General features: G+C 37.8%; 1 protein-coding gene across 2 annotated transcripts in view; it reads left to right on the top strand.

The window, feature by feature from the left end:
- Positions 1 to 21,458, top strand: part of BABAM2 (BRISC and BRCA1 A complex member 2) — a 169,237-nt gene that overhangs the window by 77,494 nt on the left and 70,285 nt on the right. For both annotated transcript variants that reach the window (XM_080342905.1, XM_080342904.1), the window contains one exon: positions 14,069 to 14,178. In XM_080342905.1, the coding sequence (XP_080199031.1) occupies positions 14,069 to 14,178 (110 nt within the window). The remainder of the gene's footprint in view (positions 1 to 14,068; positions 14,179 to 21,458) is intronic.

Here is a 21,458-nt window from a genome sequence, read left to right on the forward strand (position 1 = left end):
GGAAGATGTGCCAGGGGAGGTTTAGGTTGGACATGAGGAAAAGGTTCTTCCCCCAGAGGGTGGTGGACACTGGAACAGGCTCCCCAGGGAGGTGTCACGGCCCCAAGCCTGACAGCGTTCAAGAAGAGACTGGACAAGCCCTCAGACACATGGTGTGAACTGTGGGGTTGTCCTGTGCAGGGACAGGAGATGATCCATGTGAGTCCCTTCCAACTTAGGACATTCTATGATTCTGTTGTCTGAGTGTGCCTGTTCTCTTCTCCCCTTTTCTCAAATAACTGTACCTCGCCTATCAAGATGCTCTACAGTGAAACTGGCTATGGCAAGGAATGCCCTTCAGTTAGTTCCTTTTCTTGTCCTGAGATAATTTGTTGTGAGAGCTATAAAAATGAGTTAATTACAATATAGACCAAACAAACATTAGGAAAAAAATTGGGATGTTTAGTTTTGTCTCTGGACTTTCCTGGTATCTTTATACATCTGCCTTCCAGATAGTAAAGACTTATAAAAGGGACTGCTCCTCTTTTAACAATAGAGCATCAAACACGTGGTTGCCACAAAACCAGTTATTACAGTGCAACTAACAATTATAGTAATCTTGTGAAGATTAAAGTTTTAATGTAAAGCATCTTGGAAACCAATTTCATAGATACAAAAATACCTGCAGAGAATATTTCTTAATGTGGGAACACTCTGTCCTTGATTAATGCAGTGGGGTTTAAACTGCTCTCAGAACAAATGAAATTTTGGGGGCGAGAAAATAGATACAGATCTGTAGGTATTGACTAGTCCTACTGGAGAAGGATATCTGTTCTATATTTATTAAAAACAAACAAACAACCACTTACCATATGTGCATCAGTTTGGACACGGGGTAGCCTTAAGACAAATGAGTGTCAAGTAAGTGCAGTTGTTCTGAGTAAAAACCAAAACAAATGTGTTTAAGTAACCAGCTTGTATAATGTTTCAGGCTGAAGGGATTCAAGCAATTAAAGCTTCTGTTCTTAGGAAGATCACATATGCCATGGAAATAGAATAAGAAATATATTTAGAAAAACCCACAAAACAAATTAAAAAAAAAATATAAAAAGTCCTTTGGTTAGTTTAGGATAGTCAGGAATTGAATGTGGAGGAAGACAAAAGGAAATGACATGCTTTCTTTAGAGGGGAGAAAGAAAATATTGACACTTATGTAAGTATAAATATTGCCATTGATAAAACTGGGAGTGTTAAAGGCTAGCTGAGAAGTGGTTTCAGAAGTAGATCTGTTGGAAAACTGGAAGACTCTAGAAGTTTTCATGTTGATTGACATAGAATATAGGGGCTTACAGGGAGCCAGGACAGTGGTTGTTTCCAAAGAACATTTAACAGTTTCTATTTAATATTACTCAAAGTGCCTGGGGACCTATCAAGAGAAATGAAAGCTTAATTTAGACAGAGCATTCTGGACATTACTGTGCTGCCAAGTATAAGCAGAGGGAGGAGTAGCTTCTCTTGTGGACCAAGCCGTTAATGATGCTTTATGGAGAGGGAAAAGTCTGGAGTTTCATAGTTAAAGAGAAGTTTGTGTTCATGACATGAGTAACTGTCTGGGCTGAAAGGTCAGAAGTTGGCAAGACTAGTGTGGATCCCAAATGAAGCAGCAAAAAAAGGAGAGGACAGAACGATCTTCTCTTCTGTTTCATTTAAGCTAATTACTGCAGTGGCCGTCTGGTAACTAGAGCATAACTTTTAAAAGGACCTGTGTGCATACATACGTGTATGTGCACCTGCATATACCATGGGTGTATCTAAGGAGCTTATCATTGTGATGATAACATTGTGCAAAGGAAGGTGAAGATTAATAAATTGGCTTGTTTTCTCTTGAAATGTTATCTTTTAACCTACTTAGCTGTGGGGCACTTTGCCATGGGTTGCAGTAAGTGCTGTTTCTTGAATTGTTTGAAACTAATCTAAGCAAAATACTGTATTTTTTATTGTAGCAAACAGCTACACCTTTAAAAGTAGTACCCAGCAGAAGTAAAATTGAGGGTCCATTCCCAGTGTATGTAGCTCTGTGGAGCTGTGTTTAGATTATAAAATGAAACCAATTTGAGTTCAGGTTGTATTTCTAGTTGAAGACTGATTAGTTTTCCTAGATTTACTGTTTTCAGTGATGCTGGGATTATGGCAACGTTCATTTGATTTAAAGCCTGGACAAGTATTGAGTGTAACCATAAATTTGTAACAGTTTTTGAAATAAATCATCAAATTGATGATTTGTCCTTGCTTTTACAATGAAAATGTGGATAGATTTATTTGAAGAAGTCAGGTCTATTATAATTGTCGTTTAAACATGAGTTGTTATATTGCTAACGAACTGCATATAACAGAAACACATGGCTGTTGCTTCTCTAGCAGAATTTTTAGTTTAATTCCATGGCTATATAGTCTGCAGTACTGTGAAGTTAATACAAAGGAAGGTCTGTTGTCTGCATAGCTGTAAAATAAAAATCAGATTGTGTTGGATTTCAGTATCAATGCCTAGCAGTTCCTTTTATTGTGATGACAAAAAAATATTCACACAATCCATGGATAACTCCTAATTTTTTTGTTGAAATACAGCCTATTTCTGTTATTAGGTTCAGTTTTACTTGGTAAATTTTTCATATTCCATAATACTTTACAAGGCCTTACATTATTAATAGAACTGTTTCTAGGATTACCTATGTGATGTTTTTTTCTGTATGCTGTTTCAATTATGACTCTACAAACAATCAGAGTCCCTGGTAGTTCTTAAAAAAAACCATATTGCCACTGGTTAGTGATTTTGTTTAATGTATTTAGTTTTAATTACAGTGGGCTTTTAGACAGCTTTATCTCATGGCTAAAACTTGAATGTGTTCATGGTTGAAGCAGTGTTTCTCAGCTTCTTTATTTGAAGCTAGATAGTATATCTAGCTTCAAATATTTTCATCAACCCTTCTCATTATTTTTTTTTTATTTCCGAATAAGTATTAAGTATTGAGTGGTTGTAGGGGTTGGGGAAGAATGTTCATGTAGATGGTTTTCTTCTGTGACTGCTGTGGAGGTGCATACAAAGTAAAATCAAGTGTGCCAAAATTTCAACTATTCTTAATATTCAGAAAATAGGAAGATACGATAGGCTGTTAACATTATGTTTGGACCCCAGAAGGAAAAGATGAGACACGTTTTATTTCTAGATAAACACCATTAAGTAAAAATAGAAGAAATTTTGCACATGAGATGTCAAGATGGTAGAAGCAATTTCACATAGGCTTGAAAAAAGCAAGTTCTGATGGTGGAAAGATTAATTAGAAAAATTGACATGAATTTGGCAATTTTAGAGAATTCCAAGAATGCATGTGACTTGAATCTTCCCTCTCCTCGATCCTTTAAACGCTATTGACTACAATTTTGTTGCTGATAAACACAACTGTTTTGTAAATAGCTTCTTAGAAAAGGCTCAGTGGTTTCAGAGTTGGAGCTTGCTCATGTACATAGGCGTTTAAATATCGTTATTTAACATCACTGTTTTTAATATGTTGGGATTTTGTTGTTTGGTTGGTTTTTAACAGTGACATCACAGGGAGTGACTTGTCACTTTTTTTCCTGGCAGTTACTTTGTTTTCCTTATGCTATTGTAATTTTAAGGTGACTTCCAAATCTGCACTTTTGTTAAGCTCGTGTTAAAATTCCTAATATTTTGTCCCTAAGGAAGTGTCATAGTGGGTCCCACTTTAGGTGCACATGTACCACACAAATGGAGGGCTACATTCTTTTTCAGCTGATGCCTGTAGAGGAACTGAGTTTCATGAAGATGTGGGAAGTCAAAGGGTTACTGTTGTCTGTCAGTCTGCTCTAACTGTCTGTAACAGCGGGATGGAACCCAACGAATAACTGTCCCACAATCCCCATCAGTTATGAAGTCTCAACATCAAACCTGCATTATTTCAGGAAACTTCTGAAAAGAGCACAGTCTTTAACTTCTTAAATTCATTGTTTCAAAGAAAAAAAAAGTATCAAAAGCTCTCTCCCTATATGTTTGGGTAAGAAACTTCCAGTTCAAACTCTGTTGTCACTATTAAAGTCTTGCTCATGTGTGGTGAGGTGACATCATCCTCTTTGCCAAAGACCATAATGCTCAGTTTTATGGGAAGAAAGCTGAATACTTGACCAAAAAACAGAGAGTGTTCTACACTGTTGATGTGCACATGCTGGGGTGCTGTGCTGTAGCTGTTGAGCGTATGGAAGTGATTTTGGGTCTTGTGAGAGCATTAAAAGTTGAATTAGATTTACAGAAAATGATCCCTTGAACCTTTGAACGGATGATATGAGAAAGTGTCAGAAAAGACTTCACAAATTGAAGGGTAATATCAATATTAGTGGCCTTTGAACCTGCATTTTTTTCATTAAAACACCGTTCCAGATGCTGTAAAAGAGTTCAACAATACTTCTCTGAGTTCTTTATTCCAAGTTGGTGATGGATGCACTAATGGATGAGATATGGGGAAAAGATGTGGTGATCTTTTTCTGAGTCAGTAATCAGGGAGATCTCAGTGATGGAATCAGTCTTTCATCTGGAAATATATGATGTATTTTTCCAGCAACTACCTCTTTAATCCATTGGGACCACATCTGAGCTGGACGCCTTATGTTTCAGGTGCTGTCTTGGGCAAGGTAAACAACAACAGATGAGTCAGCCTTCTCCTGAGCAGTACAATGAAGCACAGGAGTTACTGTCTCATGCTCTAAGTTCCAGAGACTTCTCTTGGCACAGAATGCGACTTGTCTACTATGTATAAAACAGGCTGAATGTGAATTTTTCCTTGCATTATGTATCCAATTTACATACAAATATGGATGTGAACTCTGAAAGTTGAATGTTTTAGCAATTTTTGGACTAATACAGCTTTTATCCCTCATCTGAGCATCCTGCTTACCACCTGTAGCAGGATCAACCTTCACACAAATGTGAGGAAAAAAAACTGTATTTCTCTCTTTACTGGAAGAAGTGGGGGTTTTTTAATTTCTTTTTCTTTTTCTTTTTTTTTTTTAATTTACAGTAATGAGTTCTTACTCTTTGACATCTGTGCACATATACACTTGTGTGCATGATTAAACCAAGTATTTGTTGGAATTATGCATGTTCGTAAATAGGACTCTAGGGGACAGGATGCTCCAACTTGCATATTCTTTGTACAAAGCAGAAAATGCCCCACACAGACCCACGCACTCTTTTTTTAAGATCCAGTAGACATAAATGTAGGATAACAGAATTCTCTCAAAAAGAAATACAAGTATTATGCACTTGAAATTGGAATGCATAATAACAGTTTGTGAATCAAAAGTGCTGTGAACTTTAATGAGAAACATTCCTGTTATTCTCAGGAAACTGCAGTTGACAAAACAACTCTTAGCAGCTAATACTTTTGATATTGGCACCTTCTTTTAAAACAAAGGTTCCATATTTTTAAATCAGGTCAGCAATACTAAGCTACAATGGTGAAAGACCACTGAGCAAGATAACTTTGTTTGCTTTTACCTTACACTTTGATTATTCACTTTTTCATCTGTGAAATCTTGTTGGTACTTCCTGGTTCACTGAAGATCTGTCTCAGAATATGGCTTTATTCTGGCATTCTTGTTGTGACCCATGTAATCTATAGTATTTCTGATTCTGCAGAGGTATCCACTGAACCAGGAACATATAAAAATATGTGGAGAGTGCAGGAAAAAGCTTTTCTTAAAAAGTTGGATTGATTTTAAAAAATAAATGCTTGTGCTGACTTCCCCCACAACATGGCTACAGAAATACTTATCATAGATGTTTGTCTTTCACTGTATTTTAACTTCTAATCTTTTTTTCTTGTGAGATTTACTAATTGTATCAATGAGCCATTTTATGATCTTTAAATAAACCCCAACTTCTCACTGGTCTAAAACTGTCTTAGCTTGACGTAGCTCTGTATATATTTCTTACAGTCTTCCCCAAAATAATTGTTCCTCTGAATCTTCTTTCAATCATGAGCCCTCGATACTAATCCATTCTTTTGTTTTGTCAATTTACATATATAAAATATAAATATCCATGTATAGAAAAGCTGTATTTGGAGATTAGAAAGTTGTCTTGGCAGGAAAATAGTTTTATTTCAAACTATATTAATGATCTGTTTGTACTTTAGATAACTGCTCAACATTTATTAGCAGATCTTGTTTTCCAGTGGACGTGAGGTGACTGCTCTTTGGCTTCTGCAATAACATTACATTTTTTAAAGAGGCGAGAAATCAGTAAAATGGGAGAGAATAAAGCAAATACTGCTTTCTGAGTAAGTTATAGTCCAGTCATCTCAAGAGGTGGCTGGAGAGTTGTCTCCAAATCTTTTTCTGGGAAAGCAAGCTTAAAAACTTAGGGCTTAGCTTAAAAAAAAAAAAAAAAAGGCTCGTAACTACATGTTCAGGATGCAGCTTGATAGCTTCGGGGAGTTTATAGAGAAAGAAACTCTGTAGAGGTGACCTGTCATAAATCATCTAAATGGATAGTGGTTTGTGTTTTTGTTTGCTTGGTTCTGAGAGTGTTGAAAGTATATTTTTGTGTTTAGAAATATGTAAATGCACTTTATGTTGTTTCAAGTAATTCAGACTACATATATAAAGAAAAAGTTCTCTCACGGTCTTTCAAACTGACGCATCTTTAAAGGTAGGTATTGATCTACATTTTTAGTTATTAATGCAGTTCTTCTCAGTGTTCAAAGTGTAAAAAGCAGATAGCAATGCAGAGGCAAATGCGAACGAAATGTTTTTTAGTGGCTCTTGCTAGCAAGGAAATATCTTGGCACATGGCAAGGCAGCACAGAGAGTGCCTGAACCCTGACAGTCCTAGAATTAATCGTTTTACTACATAAATCTTGAATCTCCATTACTGATAATTTCAAATGAAAATTTTAAATAGAGAACATGTAAAACACTGGTGAAAATGAGTCTTCCATGCACCGGAGACACACAAATGTAAATACGTAGTGTTTGCCTGAAATCAGCATATCTGTCACTAATATGCAAAGCCCAGTTGTGAACTCTATCATGTATTTTCATGAACAAGGCTGTTATTCTTTCTGTTTAACTGTTCAGGTTTTCTCTTATCCTTTTCCTAACAGTATTCTTTACCGAACTCTGATGGTCACTCACATTGTGAAAGTAGTGGAAGATGACTGTGACCATAATAAAAGAAAAAGGTATAGGCAAAGCACATCTCATGTTTTTGTCTTAGAGAAGTACAATATGTTTATCTGTGAAAGTCTGAAAACAAACAAAACCCTGGAATGTTACCCACAGTTAAAGAAAATGCTGATTGTTTTCATGTTCAATTATTGATGCCCAGTGGTATATTTGGAGGTCTTGCTGATAGTTTTTAAATGTTTAGTAGATACTTATTTATTTAAATTTGTTGTAATGAAGAAAACTTGGTATCTTGTCCTATGAAGTAAGCTCTTCAGGCTTGGAAAGTCATTCCCAGAGTAGGGTTTTCACATAACTTTTAAGACAGGAATTAGCTGGTCTCAAATGCGCTCTTTTCCCGGACCGAGTCATGTGAGTGTTTTGCTGCGTTACCTTGGGAGAGGGGCCGGGTTGGAACGCTGCGATGCTGCGGGCAGTGCACACAAGGTAACTGCCTTTGTTTTCATGAAAGATCCTATTTAAAGAATCAGCACTCCTTGGTCAGACCTGGTGGGTTTCCTGGAAGACAGAAGAAAGAGTTTCCTGGAATAATTATATATTCTCCCTAGAGTGAAGCAGATCTCTCAGTCTCATTTGCCACTTCGCATTCCTTTGCCTGGTTTCCCTTGGTGTGTTTTGTTATTTTAAATGGTTAGATGCACAAAGACGTTGGGAGAACATGTAACTGCTTGTATCAAAGCTGGCCAGTGGAACTGCTATGCAGGGAGGGTAGGAGTTGCTTGTGCTTTGTTGGACAGTTGTTTTTCACATTATTGCATGCTGACATTTGGAGGGAAAAGGCCAAACTTTGCTAACCGTTGTGATGCAAGTTGCCCAGTATTACGAATTGAAGTTAATAGTGTTGCGTATTCTTCTATGGTGCAATTCCCATTTCAACTTCAAAAACAATTCCTGTTGTTCACTTCTCTGACCAGTTGTTAATAAGTATGGTTCCATTACAGATATGTACCATGCAAAATAACATGGGATAAGTTTGACCCCTAAGATAAATTACCTTTCTGAATATATGTTATTCTCATGCGCTTCTCCACTAGAAAGCATTTTTTTTTTCCAGAAAGGATCCTTAAATATAAATTTCACACCCAACTTGAGTGTAGCTGACTGACTTGGTAGGGTTGAGAGATATCACAGTCAAGTAAGTGTTAAAAGACTTCCACTTGTTATAAGCTGTTTGCAGATGCTAAAGTCAGTGCTGCCTCAGTCCTCCATGTTCTCATCCATAATCTTTGTTTCATCTTCCTCTGACCTCCATCACATCACGCAAGTTGTAAATTGAATTTATCCTGCACTTATATTATTTTAAGTGATCCCTTCCCCTCCCCATTTGCTGACACTTTCCATCCCTTCAGTTAGAGTCATACCACAGAGACAATTATTGAGCAGTTGCGAGAGACAAGAAGTCAGAAACCTCCAGGAAGAGACAGGAATGATCAGCTGGGGCTGGGACCCTCCTGAAGGAGATTTGTCACGACAGTCAGGAGGCATCTGCAGTTGTCTGCGTGGCATCTCCTTACCCAAAAGACCATCCAGTAGGTTGAACAGTTTGTGTGCTTTTCCTTACCTCACTTTTATCCCCAAATCAATTGCAGTTTGTACTTAGGGTAAGAGCCCCACCAGAAGCCCCACTCCCTTCTCACTTTTCCTACCATACCCCAGACCAGAAACCACTTGTCCTCCCCAAAACACGACAATACTTTTTCCTGCACAACCTTTCCCATCCTTTCTACCAAATTCTAAGTTTCTTTTCCTCTCGTTCTTGGTTTACAGTTGATGCCACTAAACTGGATTCCTAATCCCAGGTCCTCAACGTATACATCGACCCATTGCAGGGTCTTTTCCCCCAGTCTCATACCCCCCTACCTCTTAAGTCTTCCATGGAAAGGCAGGTCCTGCCACAGCCTGGGATAAGCCTGCAATCACTTACCACTTTATGCCTTACTGTTTGGTGCAGGGAATTGCACTTGCACGCCAAATACAGAAATACCTCCTTGTGATAGAGTGCTCTAATCAGGGATTGCAGGGCAATTCTTTGTTGATAACTAAGAAAAAGTAATAACTGATTTTCCAGAGTCTGCATCTTTAAGGAAAAGGAACTCTAATGTACAACTTGGTTGGACTCCAGGCACAAGAGGAAATGGGTTATAGCAGTTGTGACTGTGTGGAGCAGATGTTTTGGTTGGACTGGCTATCAACCATCTGACTCATAATAAATTGTCAGTTCCAGTAAATTCCCAGTTTTCAATTACAGTAGGTAGGATACAAGAAAACAATGCTGTTTGGATGGTGTATTTAAAGTGGTTTTGATGATAATTTTTATAAACAACTCATACTAACTTTGTAAAAAGATTAAGCATTTTGCTAAGGGAGCAGCTATAAACATTGAAGCATGCATTTCAGTGTAAATTTAGACTGAAATGAATGAAAACTAACATAGTTGTTTAGACAGTGCTGATAAAATTAGAAATAGAATTTTAAGTTTTCCTTTGGAGTTTTGTGATACCTGAAGTATTTTCCTGACTTTTTTTTGGGAAAACAGATTTCTAAATTACTTCAAACTTCAATTTTCATCTATTCTGTGTTTCGTTTCTATTTTTGCATGGCCTCTTGTTCTTGAGTTTCAAAAACACATAACCTTTCATCTGCACTGGCTGAGCAGACAAAGGGTAAATTAGAATAAAATACCATGAGTGTTCTCTTTATGCTTTTCTGTGTTAAAAGTTTTATTTATTCGTGTACGTTGTTGCTCAAAGGTCTTTGCAATAGATAAAAGCCTATGGGTTGAAAATCTTTAGGGTTGGTTTTTTGGTTTTTTGTGGGGTTTTTTTGGTGGTGTTTTTGTTCCTTTCTTACCACATATATATACTATCTATATTTTGCGTTTCCACAGCACTTTGGAGGTTTAGTCAAGGATCAGTCCACACTGTACAAAGTATCCTGTAAACATAGGAAGCCCCTTGCAGTTCTGGAGAAAGAAAACTATTTATTTTCAGCGTTAAATGGTGTATCAACTTTTTTTTCCTGTTTGATTTGAATGGACATTTTCTGAAATGAGGAAAGGTTGTTTTTTAAAAATAAATACATGAGATGGCAGAAAGACACTGTGAAAATCTATGTTGGATCTTTCACATTGTAGTGCACTAGAAGGCTTTTTTTTTTACTACCAAACATGAGACTGTTGTGGAAAAACTAATCGGTGTGCATTATCACATGCTTGACTAATGATTTCAAACATTTTTACATTCTGTTTTTAAACCTCTAAATTCCTGTGGCCCAGGATGTGCTCTCTGTTCAGTGGAAGTTCTTTTTAATAATACGTTCTATAGCGTCTTGTGTGGAAAAAGCTCAGTGAGTATAAAATGATAGTTTAATGTGGCCGTTCTAACCTTGGATGCTAACTTTTATAGAAAATTGCCATTCTTACTTTTTACAAAATAAGTTTTTCTTAAATATAACTTTTTACAGTCCTCTTACATTAAGTGTTGTGAGTGAAATACAAATTTTGAGAAGGAACATGGCTACTTATATTAAAAAATGTGTTGTGACTTCAGTTCAGCAGCCTCTTTTTTTCCTGAAAGGGAATAATATTGCCAAAGAAATTGGACGTTGCTCTCTCTTTTGAAGCCAGCTGAAAAATAAAAATAGAGGTGATTTTTGCGTTGCTGCTCTGTTTAAATCTGGCCTGGTTTTTGAGAGGAATATGCATGCAGAAATGGGAAAGGGGAGGACACTGCCTGGGCAGAGTTTGCTGAGAAGCATGAAAACAACCTTTGCCTTAGGGCGCTTTGGTGTAATGGGAGGATCTTCACCCCTGTTCTGGGGAAGTATCATTGCCTGGTGATATAAGGATCTGTCATCTCACCTGGTCCCTGACAGGTTTGCAGGGATGAGCAGGAGAGGCATCACTGGAGGAGTTAAGTTGTGACTGGCACAGACAACTTCAGAAAGATCTATTAGTTGAAAAACTTTCCACAGTTTATCTGCAAGACATGTGGGTTTGGTTTAGTTTTATGAATAGCAGTTGTAACTGGTATACTAGGATTGAATGCAGTTCCACCAAGCACATTCTTGCATCAATAAATGTAATGAAGTCTGAAAGGAATAAATAGTATGGTGTGGGATACAAAGGGACTTCATTGGAAACCTGTGGCCACCTGAGCAAGAAGGTTGAGAAACTTTATGGTGTTACTGCATTACATCCTTTAAAAACCTACAGGAATGCTGATATCTTGCATTTTTTTTAAGTTCAAATTTTCATTTCTCAGGTACATGGACCAAAAATATGCATCCATTTCAAAAAGGTAGTTAGAGAAGACTGTACGGTTTCTATACTCAAACTTGGATTGGAGGGTAGCTGTATGAATGCAATGCAGTGCTGTGCGGACAACAGTAGTTACAATAGTGTTGGGTGGGTGTTATTTTTGTAAATGAAAAATATCATATCACTCAGTTTGTTGCTCTGGCTGCACACATCAGCTTTTTGCATCTCAACATGCAAAGACAAAATCATGATTTATGCTGCTGTGTGGGTTTTTTTCCCTTGGCATGTCTCTTCATATTAAAGAAGCCACTAGTATGTGTAGAAAATATCATGTACTATTACATAATATGGGTTAATAGATCTCGTAGTGGTGTTCACCTCATCTGTTGTACGTTTATTCATTTTTTTGTTTTGCTTATTTGCCTTGTTTTGTTTTTCTTTGATCAGTAAGCACTCTGATGGTATTCTAGAAACTGGTACTATACAAGGTGTCAATCTGTGTGTGTGCATCAATTTAAGCACTAATATTAAATGCAAGGTTAAATACATCTGATTTTGTCCATGTAGCTTGTAAAATGCATATAGGTTCTAATCTGTAAAAAAAAAAAGCCAAAAAACACCCTAATTATTTGAAAATAGTTACAAATGAAAGAATATGGTCTTGGAAGAACTGTATGCATCCAAAAGTAAACGTACTTGTCAGCTATTGAAATAAAATCTTTTTAATCATTACTATAAATGCTTAATATGTCTTAATAGTTCTTTTCGTTTGCTTGATAATTAGCAAATGGGAAAAAGCCAGGTAATGCCATAATCAACTTCAGGAGTGAAAGCTGTTCCTTATTTAATTTTTTTCAGTCATGATGGAAATATGTGAAATACTGGGGAAAAGGTTGGGGATGGGATTGTACTCTTGTGTATTTTTTTATTGTTGTTGTTTTGTTGAAAAAAGGGTTCTTCTGCTGTAGATGATAGTACCACTTGGAAATGTAACACTGAAGGGAATGTGATGGGGCACGAGATCCTGTCTGTTACTAGTACAGGGAACCACGTCATGCAATCCCATCCACAAGCTGGTCACACCACAACAGGACAGCAGCTAGATTTTGTCCTGCAACTTCAAGTTAAAACTGTGTTCTGATTTCCAGGCATACCTTGCTCGTGACTGTTTTGTAGGCATTTCTAAGAGTACACTTTCTTTCAGCTGTCAGAAGTCAGCTGCACACCAAGGCAGAACTTTAGAAAACACTGTCAGCTCTGTCTCATTTTTCATCTAAGACAATTAGGCTTTTTAAAGACCCATTCTTCCCTGCAGCTTATCACCAAGTTCCTTGGCATGTTGTGTTCTGCACGTAATAGCTGGTATGCAGCAAGTCTCTGTGGACATGAACAGTTTCAGTCCTGCCAAAGATTTAAATGGCACAAGATTGTCTTCCTGAAACCACTCAGCAGACACTTTTTTTTTTCTCCCCAAGTAGGGCAGGATCTCCTAACAATGTTTAAGTGGTTTGCATGTTCCTTCCTCACAGCTGCTTGTGGGACAGAGCAGACCAGGGCACACTGCACCATGTTGATCCTGCTTTGAGCACGTATCTGCTGGGTTATCTGTTTCCTCTCATGTTTTTCCAAAACGGATAAAAACAAATGCATCTTGGCAAGTTGCTATGTACATATGCACAAACACATTAAAAGACTTTCATTTATGAGCAGCAAGTGGCACCGTGTTACTTGCTGTCAATGAAGGTGACTGGGCCGCTAACTCGTTACTTTCCATCTAGAGGTGAAGAGCTTAATGAAGTTGTGTGGATCAGAAGTACAGTGGTTCGTACTGTATATGATTTGTGAATTGGAGAGATGTCAGGTCCTAACCAGGAACAATTTATTCTACCTGATCCCAAAACTGTAGCTGATTGTTCTGATACAAAGGAAGCCTCAGCTGTGAATGCATTGACTGTCATAGTATTTAGCGTGGATTTTTTTGGTCTTAGGGGAGTTTTTATGGAGTATGCAGTCTTTGCTGAAAGTAATGCATGGGTTTAATTTGCAGAAAACTTGGCGATAATGACTTCTAGATACAAATTTCTGATCACAAAAACACTTTTCATCCACAAGAGAAGTAGCAGTTGAGTGCAACAGAAATTTTGGACCCTAAACTACTTTGAAAAATAACATAAAATTTGTGGTCATAACTCAGTGATGTTTTAACATTTAAAAAAATTCTTTGGCATTTGCATCTGATGATAGTGTTAAACCAAGAATCCTTAAAAATGAAATCTGCATCTGTACTGCAATATGTAGTTCAGCTATTTGAAAAGCTACACTACTGTACACTTGCTAACACAGTCATTTTATTTTCATACTTTAAAGGAAACTAAGCAAGGCAGAAAATCTTTCAAGTACTAATAGAGTAAGAAAGGATAAATTTGCAACCTGTTTTTCAGTCGTTACACTTCAGATTCCTCACTTAAGCATCTCCTAAATAAATTGGCATTTGACTTATTAGCTGTTACCTGTAAGCTTGTAAGTACTCAGTTTGTTATTTGCCATTTTATATTTGTTATTTTTTGTGTGCAGGATGTGAACGAAGATCCTGGAGAAGATGTCGCACTTCTCTCCGTTAGTTTTGAGGATGCAGAAGCTACTCAGGTTTTTCCGAAGCTGTATCTCTCCCCACGTATTGAACAGTGAGTGAGGTGTTTTGTTTTTGTTTTCTGGAGCATTCTTTCTATTTAATCTCTGAACTTTTCAATTTTTTCCTGATAGATTTGGGAAATGTAGGCTAGGTGGTAACATCCTATTGCTTTAAATTGCTTAAAGTCATAATGATTACTGCCAAGTGTGTGTGTGGTGAAGAATGATAGATCTTCTTTTGGTTAGTCCTCTATCTGTGGCTGGATCACATATGGGTGAAGAAGAGTCATCACTAGCCACATGTGATATTCTTATAGTGTATTAATTGATGAAAACTATGCTGTGTTTTGCTGTAGCAGTATATTTTGAGTGCCTTCTACAGTGAAGTGTGCCGATAACTTTTGTGTGGGGCAATCTTTAATTTTTGTTCCTTTGGGAAGGTAAGTTCTCTGTATAAACAAATTAATAGTACATTTGAATAAAGCATTGTTGTAGAAGCTGAAGTGTTTATTAAACACATTTTAAAAAGGTGCAGCTTTCGTAAGTTACTGTTTTCCCTGACATGCTGTGATTGGAAGGGACCTCAAAAGGTCATCCAGTCCAATCCCCCTGCCAGAGCAGGAACACCCAGATGAGGTTACACAGGAAGGTCTCCAGGTGGGTTTTGAATGTCTCCAGAGAAGGAGACTCCACAACCCCCCTGGGCAGCCTGTTCCAGTGCTCTGTTACCCTCAGTGTTTTCAGGAGAGCATCCAAATGTTTCATTTTAAGACTATTGAACCTCACTGTTCTGTTTACCAATTGATGAACAGATTTGCTGAGAAACTAGTGTTTACTCCTCAAATGCAATGGTGAGGATTAGAAATCAGTCTGCTTTCATTAAATTTCTCTTCTTCCATTTCTAGAGTTAGGAACATCCTAATGTTCCTCCTTCCCTTCTGTATCTCAGTCTTGTAACACCTGCCTCAAAAAATAACTACATGAGACAGGTATACAACAGTCAAGCAGATCTAACATTGTTTCAGTGATGCTTTGTTTTTCTGGTTAATACTGCAATGACTTTGCTTTGAGCAGGTGGTAACACTTCTGGATAGATGAGTAACGATGGGAATATTCACTACCACGATTTTAGAATAGCTCTATGATAAATTTTGTGTGAGTGAAGGAACATGGTATCTTGACATTTTGCTCAACGGGACATTGGTCTGGATAAACTGGTGGATGCAGTTTTAACAAAACCCAAGATTTGATTTAGATGAAGGCATAAGACTTCTCAGATATTTTATTTAAGGAAACATAGGTTACGCATGCATGTGCAAACACATGCAGACACAAATAATATATTTAACAGCTTTTATGTTTTCATATTTTTTTATCAGTTCACTACTTTTTGTCAACGTTAGTTGAGGGGATAATTGTAGTCAAACATGCAATTATCCTTCCATGTTCCAGAGGATTTTTCTGCTCAGCAACCATTAAAAGCAAATGAGCTGTTACAGTTTTCTATTGTATTTTCAGCTCTAGTCACATGTTGATTCTTAAGTGTATTTCAGGCCACCCAGGTATGTCTGTCTAGATGACCCATGTGCTAATTAGTACATTGCTTATTTTCTCCTTTTCAACAGTATCTTTAGAAAGACCTTAACCTCTTGATACCAAGCAAAATAACAGTACAAAAGAACACTTTGTGTTCCTATAAGTATCACATTTTCTGTGAGCGTCCTAAAGAATATCTGATTTTAGATGTGTGATGTAGAGCAATATAGCAGAAAGATATTTGGGTGATATTAGTACAAATCTGATGTGTCTGACATATTTATGACTTGGTCATTTATAGCTTATGTAGTCATGTTAAAATCATGCCAGTAAACCCTGGAGTTCCATGCCACACCTTGTCACATTATCTGTTTATCAGTCTCGAGATACTTCATCACAGCATCTAGATACTGGTAACCTATAATACCAGAGTTGCTTGTGAGCTGTTGTACCTTCCGTTATTCTCCTGGCTACTTTTTCTGTGCCATGAAGAAATGTATGGGTATGTTTTCAATATTTATTCGATTGCGCTTTAGTAACAAAGATGTAGTTGTCCCTTGTTCTTCCCCAAAACCAATCTCTATTCTATTTATCTGATAGTCTAGATATTTAACTTTGCAGTGTTTGGGAACTGAAGCAACAATGTGTACTTCTTTATACTTCTTGCCAGAAGTACAAAAAGCCTCAAGAAGCCCTGAGGATTACTTTAATGACTTGAGGCCATGGCATGTTACATTTGAATTGTGTTCTGCTTATAAAAGTTCTTCCCTGCTGCTAACAGTAATTGCATCTACAAAAGCCGTGTAAGCAAATTACCAGTGTATTTTTTTTTATGCGGCAGATTTTGAAATGGAGTGAGTAGAGTTGACAGTTCCCAACATAACATTCCCAAGTACTTGACAAAACAGGAAAAATACCAAATTCCAACAATTATTTTGCTAATACTAAACTTTGTTCACCTTAGGAAGAATGAGCAAACAGGAATAGCATTTTCCTGATTTGTGAAAAAACATTTTCAGATAGAAATGTTTCAGCTTTGTAGAGAAAAAAGAGCAAAGGGCCTGTTTGTGTAATGGGAGTTATCTCCTGTTTTCCCAAGAGGTTTCATTGCTTTTGTGCTCTACCATATAAACATCCATTCCCACATTTCATTTTCTAAAAATGATGCATACCCACAGATCTTGTCAGTGAATTTGAGCCATAGCAATATGGATGTAGTGCTTTTGCTTTGAAGATTTATTGTAAAGCACATTTGCTCTATTTTTAGGTGTGTGGTAAACATAATACTAGTAAGACTTTGGCTGTTCTTTGTCATAGACTCTTGAAGAGATTTGAGTTGGGACTAACATGTTAGTAGGTCGTCTGGCTTGAAAAACTTCACATATTAAAGCATGAGGTAAAAAGAAGAATTGTGGCTCGTTCAAGTCAATATTGGTGTTCCATTGACTTGTGTGGTGTGTGGCTACAAGAGTGTCAAGTCCAGTTCTTACAGTAAAAAATTACCCCACACTTATAGATGGGAAGGATTTGTGTTAATTCATAAAAATCTGGGCAATAATTATTCATAGTTATACCCCGTTTATTCTTTTATTAAAACTTGTTAATTTAAAAACGTTACCTAGCCAATACTAGTTGTTCAATACACACTAACAGCAATTTCTAGTTAATTTGAAATCAATCACTTAAAGCAGCTTTCATTTTATAATTTTAAGAACTTTTATTCTGTATCAATGGCTAACATACAGTGCCATAAGAGTTGCTTTTAATGGTTTTTAAAAATTAGATTAGGTTAAACCGAAACGTGTGGTATTTACAATATGTGTTTTGTTTAAAAGCTGCCATCATAATTAGTATCATAGAAACAAGTTTCTGCGCATTTCTGGAGGAAGTGGTAGGCTGAGAAACCCCACAGCCTGACCACCCAACTGGAGACAACGATGCTTGTCAGCATCCGTGAGAGTGCGTCCCCAGCTCATCCTGCTCCTTCTCCTGCCTCAGGCTGTGGCGCTGGCCGCAGGGTGCTTGTTGTTCCCCACGAGGGCCGCTCTGCTTTGGGGAGGGGTGTGGGTATCCATGGGCCCTCTCTTGCTCATGCACCTGACCCCGCTACTGCTGCGAGGGAGGCACAGACATGTTCTGAGGCTGCTTCTGCACAATGAGGAGCTGCTGGGATATTTACCCTTCATGTCTCTGTCACCCTTCTGTGCATCCTTCATAATGCATCTAAACCTGTTGAGAGAATCACAGAATCACAGAATGTCAGGGATTGGAAAGGACCTCAAAAGATCATCCAGTCCAATCCCCCTGCTGGAGCAGGAACACCCAGATGAGGTTACACAGGGATGTGTCCAGGCAGGTTTTGAATGTCTCCAGAGAAGGAGACTCCACAACTCCCTGGGCAGCCTGTTCCAGTGTCTGTCACCCTCACTGAGAAGTTTCTTCTCAAATTTAAATGGAATCTCTTGTGTCCATCCTCCTGACACTCACCCTTTACATATTTATAAACATTCATGAGGTCACCCCTCAGTCTCCTCTTCTCCAAACTAAAGAGCCCCAGCTCCCTCAGCCTTTCCTCATAAGGGAGATGCTCCACTCCTTTCCTCATCTTTGTGGCTCAGCGCTGGATCTTGCTTGGTCAAAATTATCTTTCTAGTGAAAGTATTCTAGATATTTGTGTGGAAAGAATATTCATCTTATCTTTGGTTTCCATTTATTCAAAGTCACTGGACTCTAAATCCAGGGAATCAATGTGAGATTGAACTACTAGTTTCTGTATTAATGTGTGAAACGTGTGTCAGCATGCTACACATGAATGTGAACTGGAAGTCTATTTTTTTAAAACAAAAAGGGGGGAGAAAAATGTAATCTATGTAATCTTCATGAGTTGTCCACGTGAAAAAAAACAAAACAAAACAAAACAAAAATGGGTTCATCTTGGTTAACATTTTAAGAAAAAAAGCTAATGGTAGAAACACTGTTGCTCAGTGAATACTGTGTTCCTTGGATTCGCAGAAATAATCCTGCAATAAACACTGTTGTCCTGGAGGGCTTTTCTCTGATAAATACGTGGACGTGAATATGCTGAGAAAACCAGCTGTTAGTAGAACTTGTTTTGCTTAAATGGATCAGGCTCCATGCTTTGGGGACTGACATGGTCATTTTTTACTGGTCTGGGATCTGTGCCAGAGGGTTCTTCGTGACTGAGGGTGGTATGCAGAGTTCCGTGACTGGGTTTAACGTTCTCCTATGGGCGGGGGGGAATAATGAGGACCTGATCTGAACTCTCAGACTTTCAAGGTTTCTTTATGTTTTTTGCTGATGGGAAGGAAAAAAAAAAAGAGAGAAAAACACTTATTTGCTTTAAGGTTTTTTCTGTTTTTTAGCTGTCCTTTCTGCTGGGAGTTGGAGGAGGAAAGTCATAGAATATTACCCGTTTACTGCCAGGTGCTGCCTCTCGCTACATTTGTGGTGCAGGGGTGCTGCGAAGGGCTTCACCTTTAACATTGGCGTGCCATACTACTGAGTGCACATCACTCTTTGAAGCCTGTCTCTACATGATTGCTCATGTTTACCCCTTTTTTATCTGTCTTTGGAGATGACAGAAGTGAGAAGGTCTTCTCTTTGGCAAATTAAAATGTGCTTATTCATTTGAGTTGATGATTTCAGTAGAATTGTTTGTAGACAGCTGAGACAGTCCATGACTTCTTCAAATCCCAGAGCATCTTTGCAGACGTGGGAAGCAGGAATGACTGTTGCTTTGCAGGGCTTGCTCTTCCATTAGGCCTAGCTTGGTCATGCCTGTACACAACCCCTGGCCAGTGAGTCAGGGATCTCTCCTGCCTGCTGTGTGTGCCATGTCTCCATCACCCAGATCTTCTGCAAGTGTAGCCAGTATCATAACCTGATTTCCAGTCTAGCTCTGCTTTGCAACCCTTCCTGTGTCCTAAAAATCATCTGTTTGGCCACAGTCACCTTTTGATGGCTTCAGAAGAGATCAAAGTAGACTGGAATTGACGGTCAAAACAGATTGACTTGTACTTCTGTCCCAGGTGCTCAGCTGTACCGGCTGTTCCTTTCGTGTGTGTGTGTGTGAAAACCACACAAAGAACAATTAGTGAAAATAGTTGTAGAAGAACTAAGATTTATGTGTCCATCATCTAAATGGTGCTGGATATGTTAATACTGTTCTTAAATGGTTCAGTTAGTGAGATTTTTAAAGTTCTTTTCTCTCAGTTAAGAGGCTCAGTAATTAGACCTAATAATTGAGATATGAAATACTTGAAGCAGTTTGGTGGGACTGATTGTGTTGCTAGGTAGTGCAGTACCAGTTTCTCTGCATAGAGACAAGAGGCAGCTGTTGGCGTGATGTGCACTCTGGCGATCCAGAGCTCAGCATTGCCTCTGGTCTCAGAACAAAACTTAGACTTGAAAACTGGGAAGGGTTTGCATGTTCCTGGAGGTTTTGTCAAGTTTCTCTGAGTGCCGGCCTATATGCATTAGGTCCTGTAACTTGTTGGTGGAGACAGTATTTTTACATGATCTATCAAGTACTTTACCCCTTAAAGGATTTTCTTCCATAGTAGAAAAATACATATAGAAAATTAAATTCAGAAGAAATTACAAAAGAAAAGGGAAATGAGATTCAAGACAGCCCTCTCCAACTCCTTCTACATACTTCTGAGTGGATTGGTCTACAGAAGTTTCAGTAGTTTTAAACACACTTATTTCCTCTAGATACAAATCTTTCCATTAAGGGGTTGCATTTTTTCACTTGTGTGTGTATAGGTTATTTCAGGCTACCCTAATTAAACATGCAATTCTGTTGAATGTTGTGTTGTCATATGCTATGAGTATGATGTGTTTCATTGCAATAATCCCTGTTTCAACACAGGCATTTCTAGGTACCATTGTAAAGCTGTACTCTTCTGAAATATCATCCTCAGCATTTTTAGTGTGATATCACTGCTTCTGTGTGTGTTTACCCTCCTACAAATAGTCATAATGAAGGAAAAAGGGAACAAAGTAATTTTTCTTCAGAACATCAGACAGTATTATTCATAAAGTTGTTCTGTACTGTTGCCTATATGTTTAGACTTGTATCTTTGTACAGTGAGGTTGTCAGAAGCACTTTTCATTAATCAAAACTAATTCTGGCAATGACATTGAATATTACTGTCATCTCAGTTGCTGGCATACTTTTGAAATCTTCCCCTGTATTTGCAATAGGGGTTTTTATTATTATTTTCTTAGATTGTGTATACCTTACTACTTAAATTCATTTTAGTTTTACAAAAACTCTTGCTTTTCTTTTGCTATATCAAAAGTTTTTGACTTTTCTGTTGCCTATGTTGTCTTCAAGGTTTAGGGGCTTGGAGGAGATTTTTATTGCCATTCTGACATCGCTGATGTAGTAGCGAAGTTACTTTCTCAGGTATTTCCCCAAGACATTAGAGCACACACAGCAGATTTAATTTTCCTTTTCTGCAATGTTTTTTGTAGGAGCAATGGAGCCTGCTGAACAAAATCAATCCATCTTAGTACAGAGCTGTGTCTGCCACAGGTAGTGGGATTTTTTTCATAGATAAAAATTAATAGAAATCTTCTGGGGTTTTATGTAGAACCTTTTGTTCTCAACTGTGTTGACCAATTGTAGGGCCAGCTTGAACTCCTTGAAATGTTGTCTACAAAATTAGTCAGGCTGATGAGAGAAATTTGAAACAAGTGCCTTCTTTTCTTATCACATAGCTTGTGATATGGCAGTAATAGAGCAAGCAGGACAGTCTGGTAACTGGGGTTA

The sequence above is a fragment of the Nesoenas mayeri genome (assembly GCF_963082525.1).
Source record: "Nesoenas mayeri genome assembly, chromosome: 3".
NCBI classification, from domain to species: Eukaryota; Metazoa; Chordata; class Aves; order Columbiformes; family Columbidae; genus Nesoenas; species Nesoenas mayeri.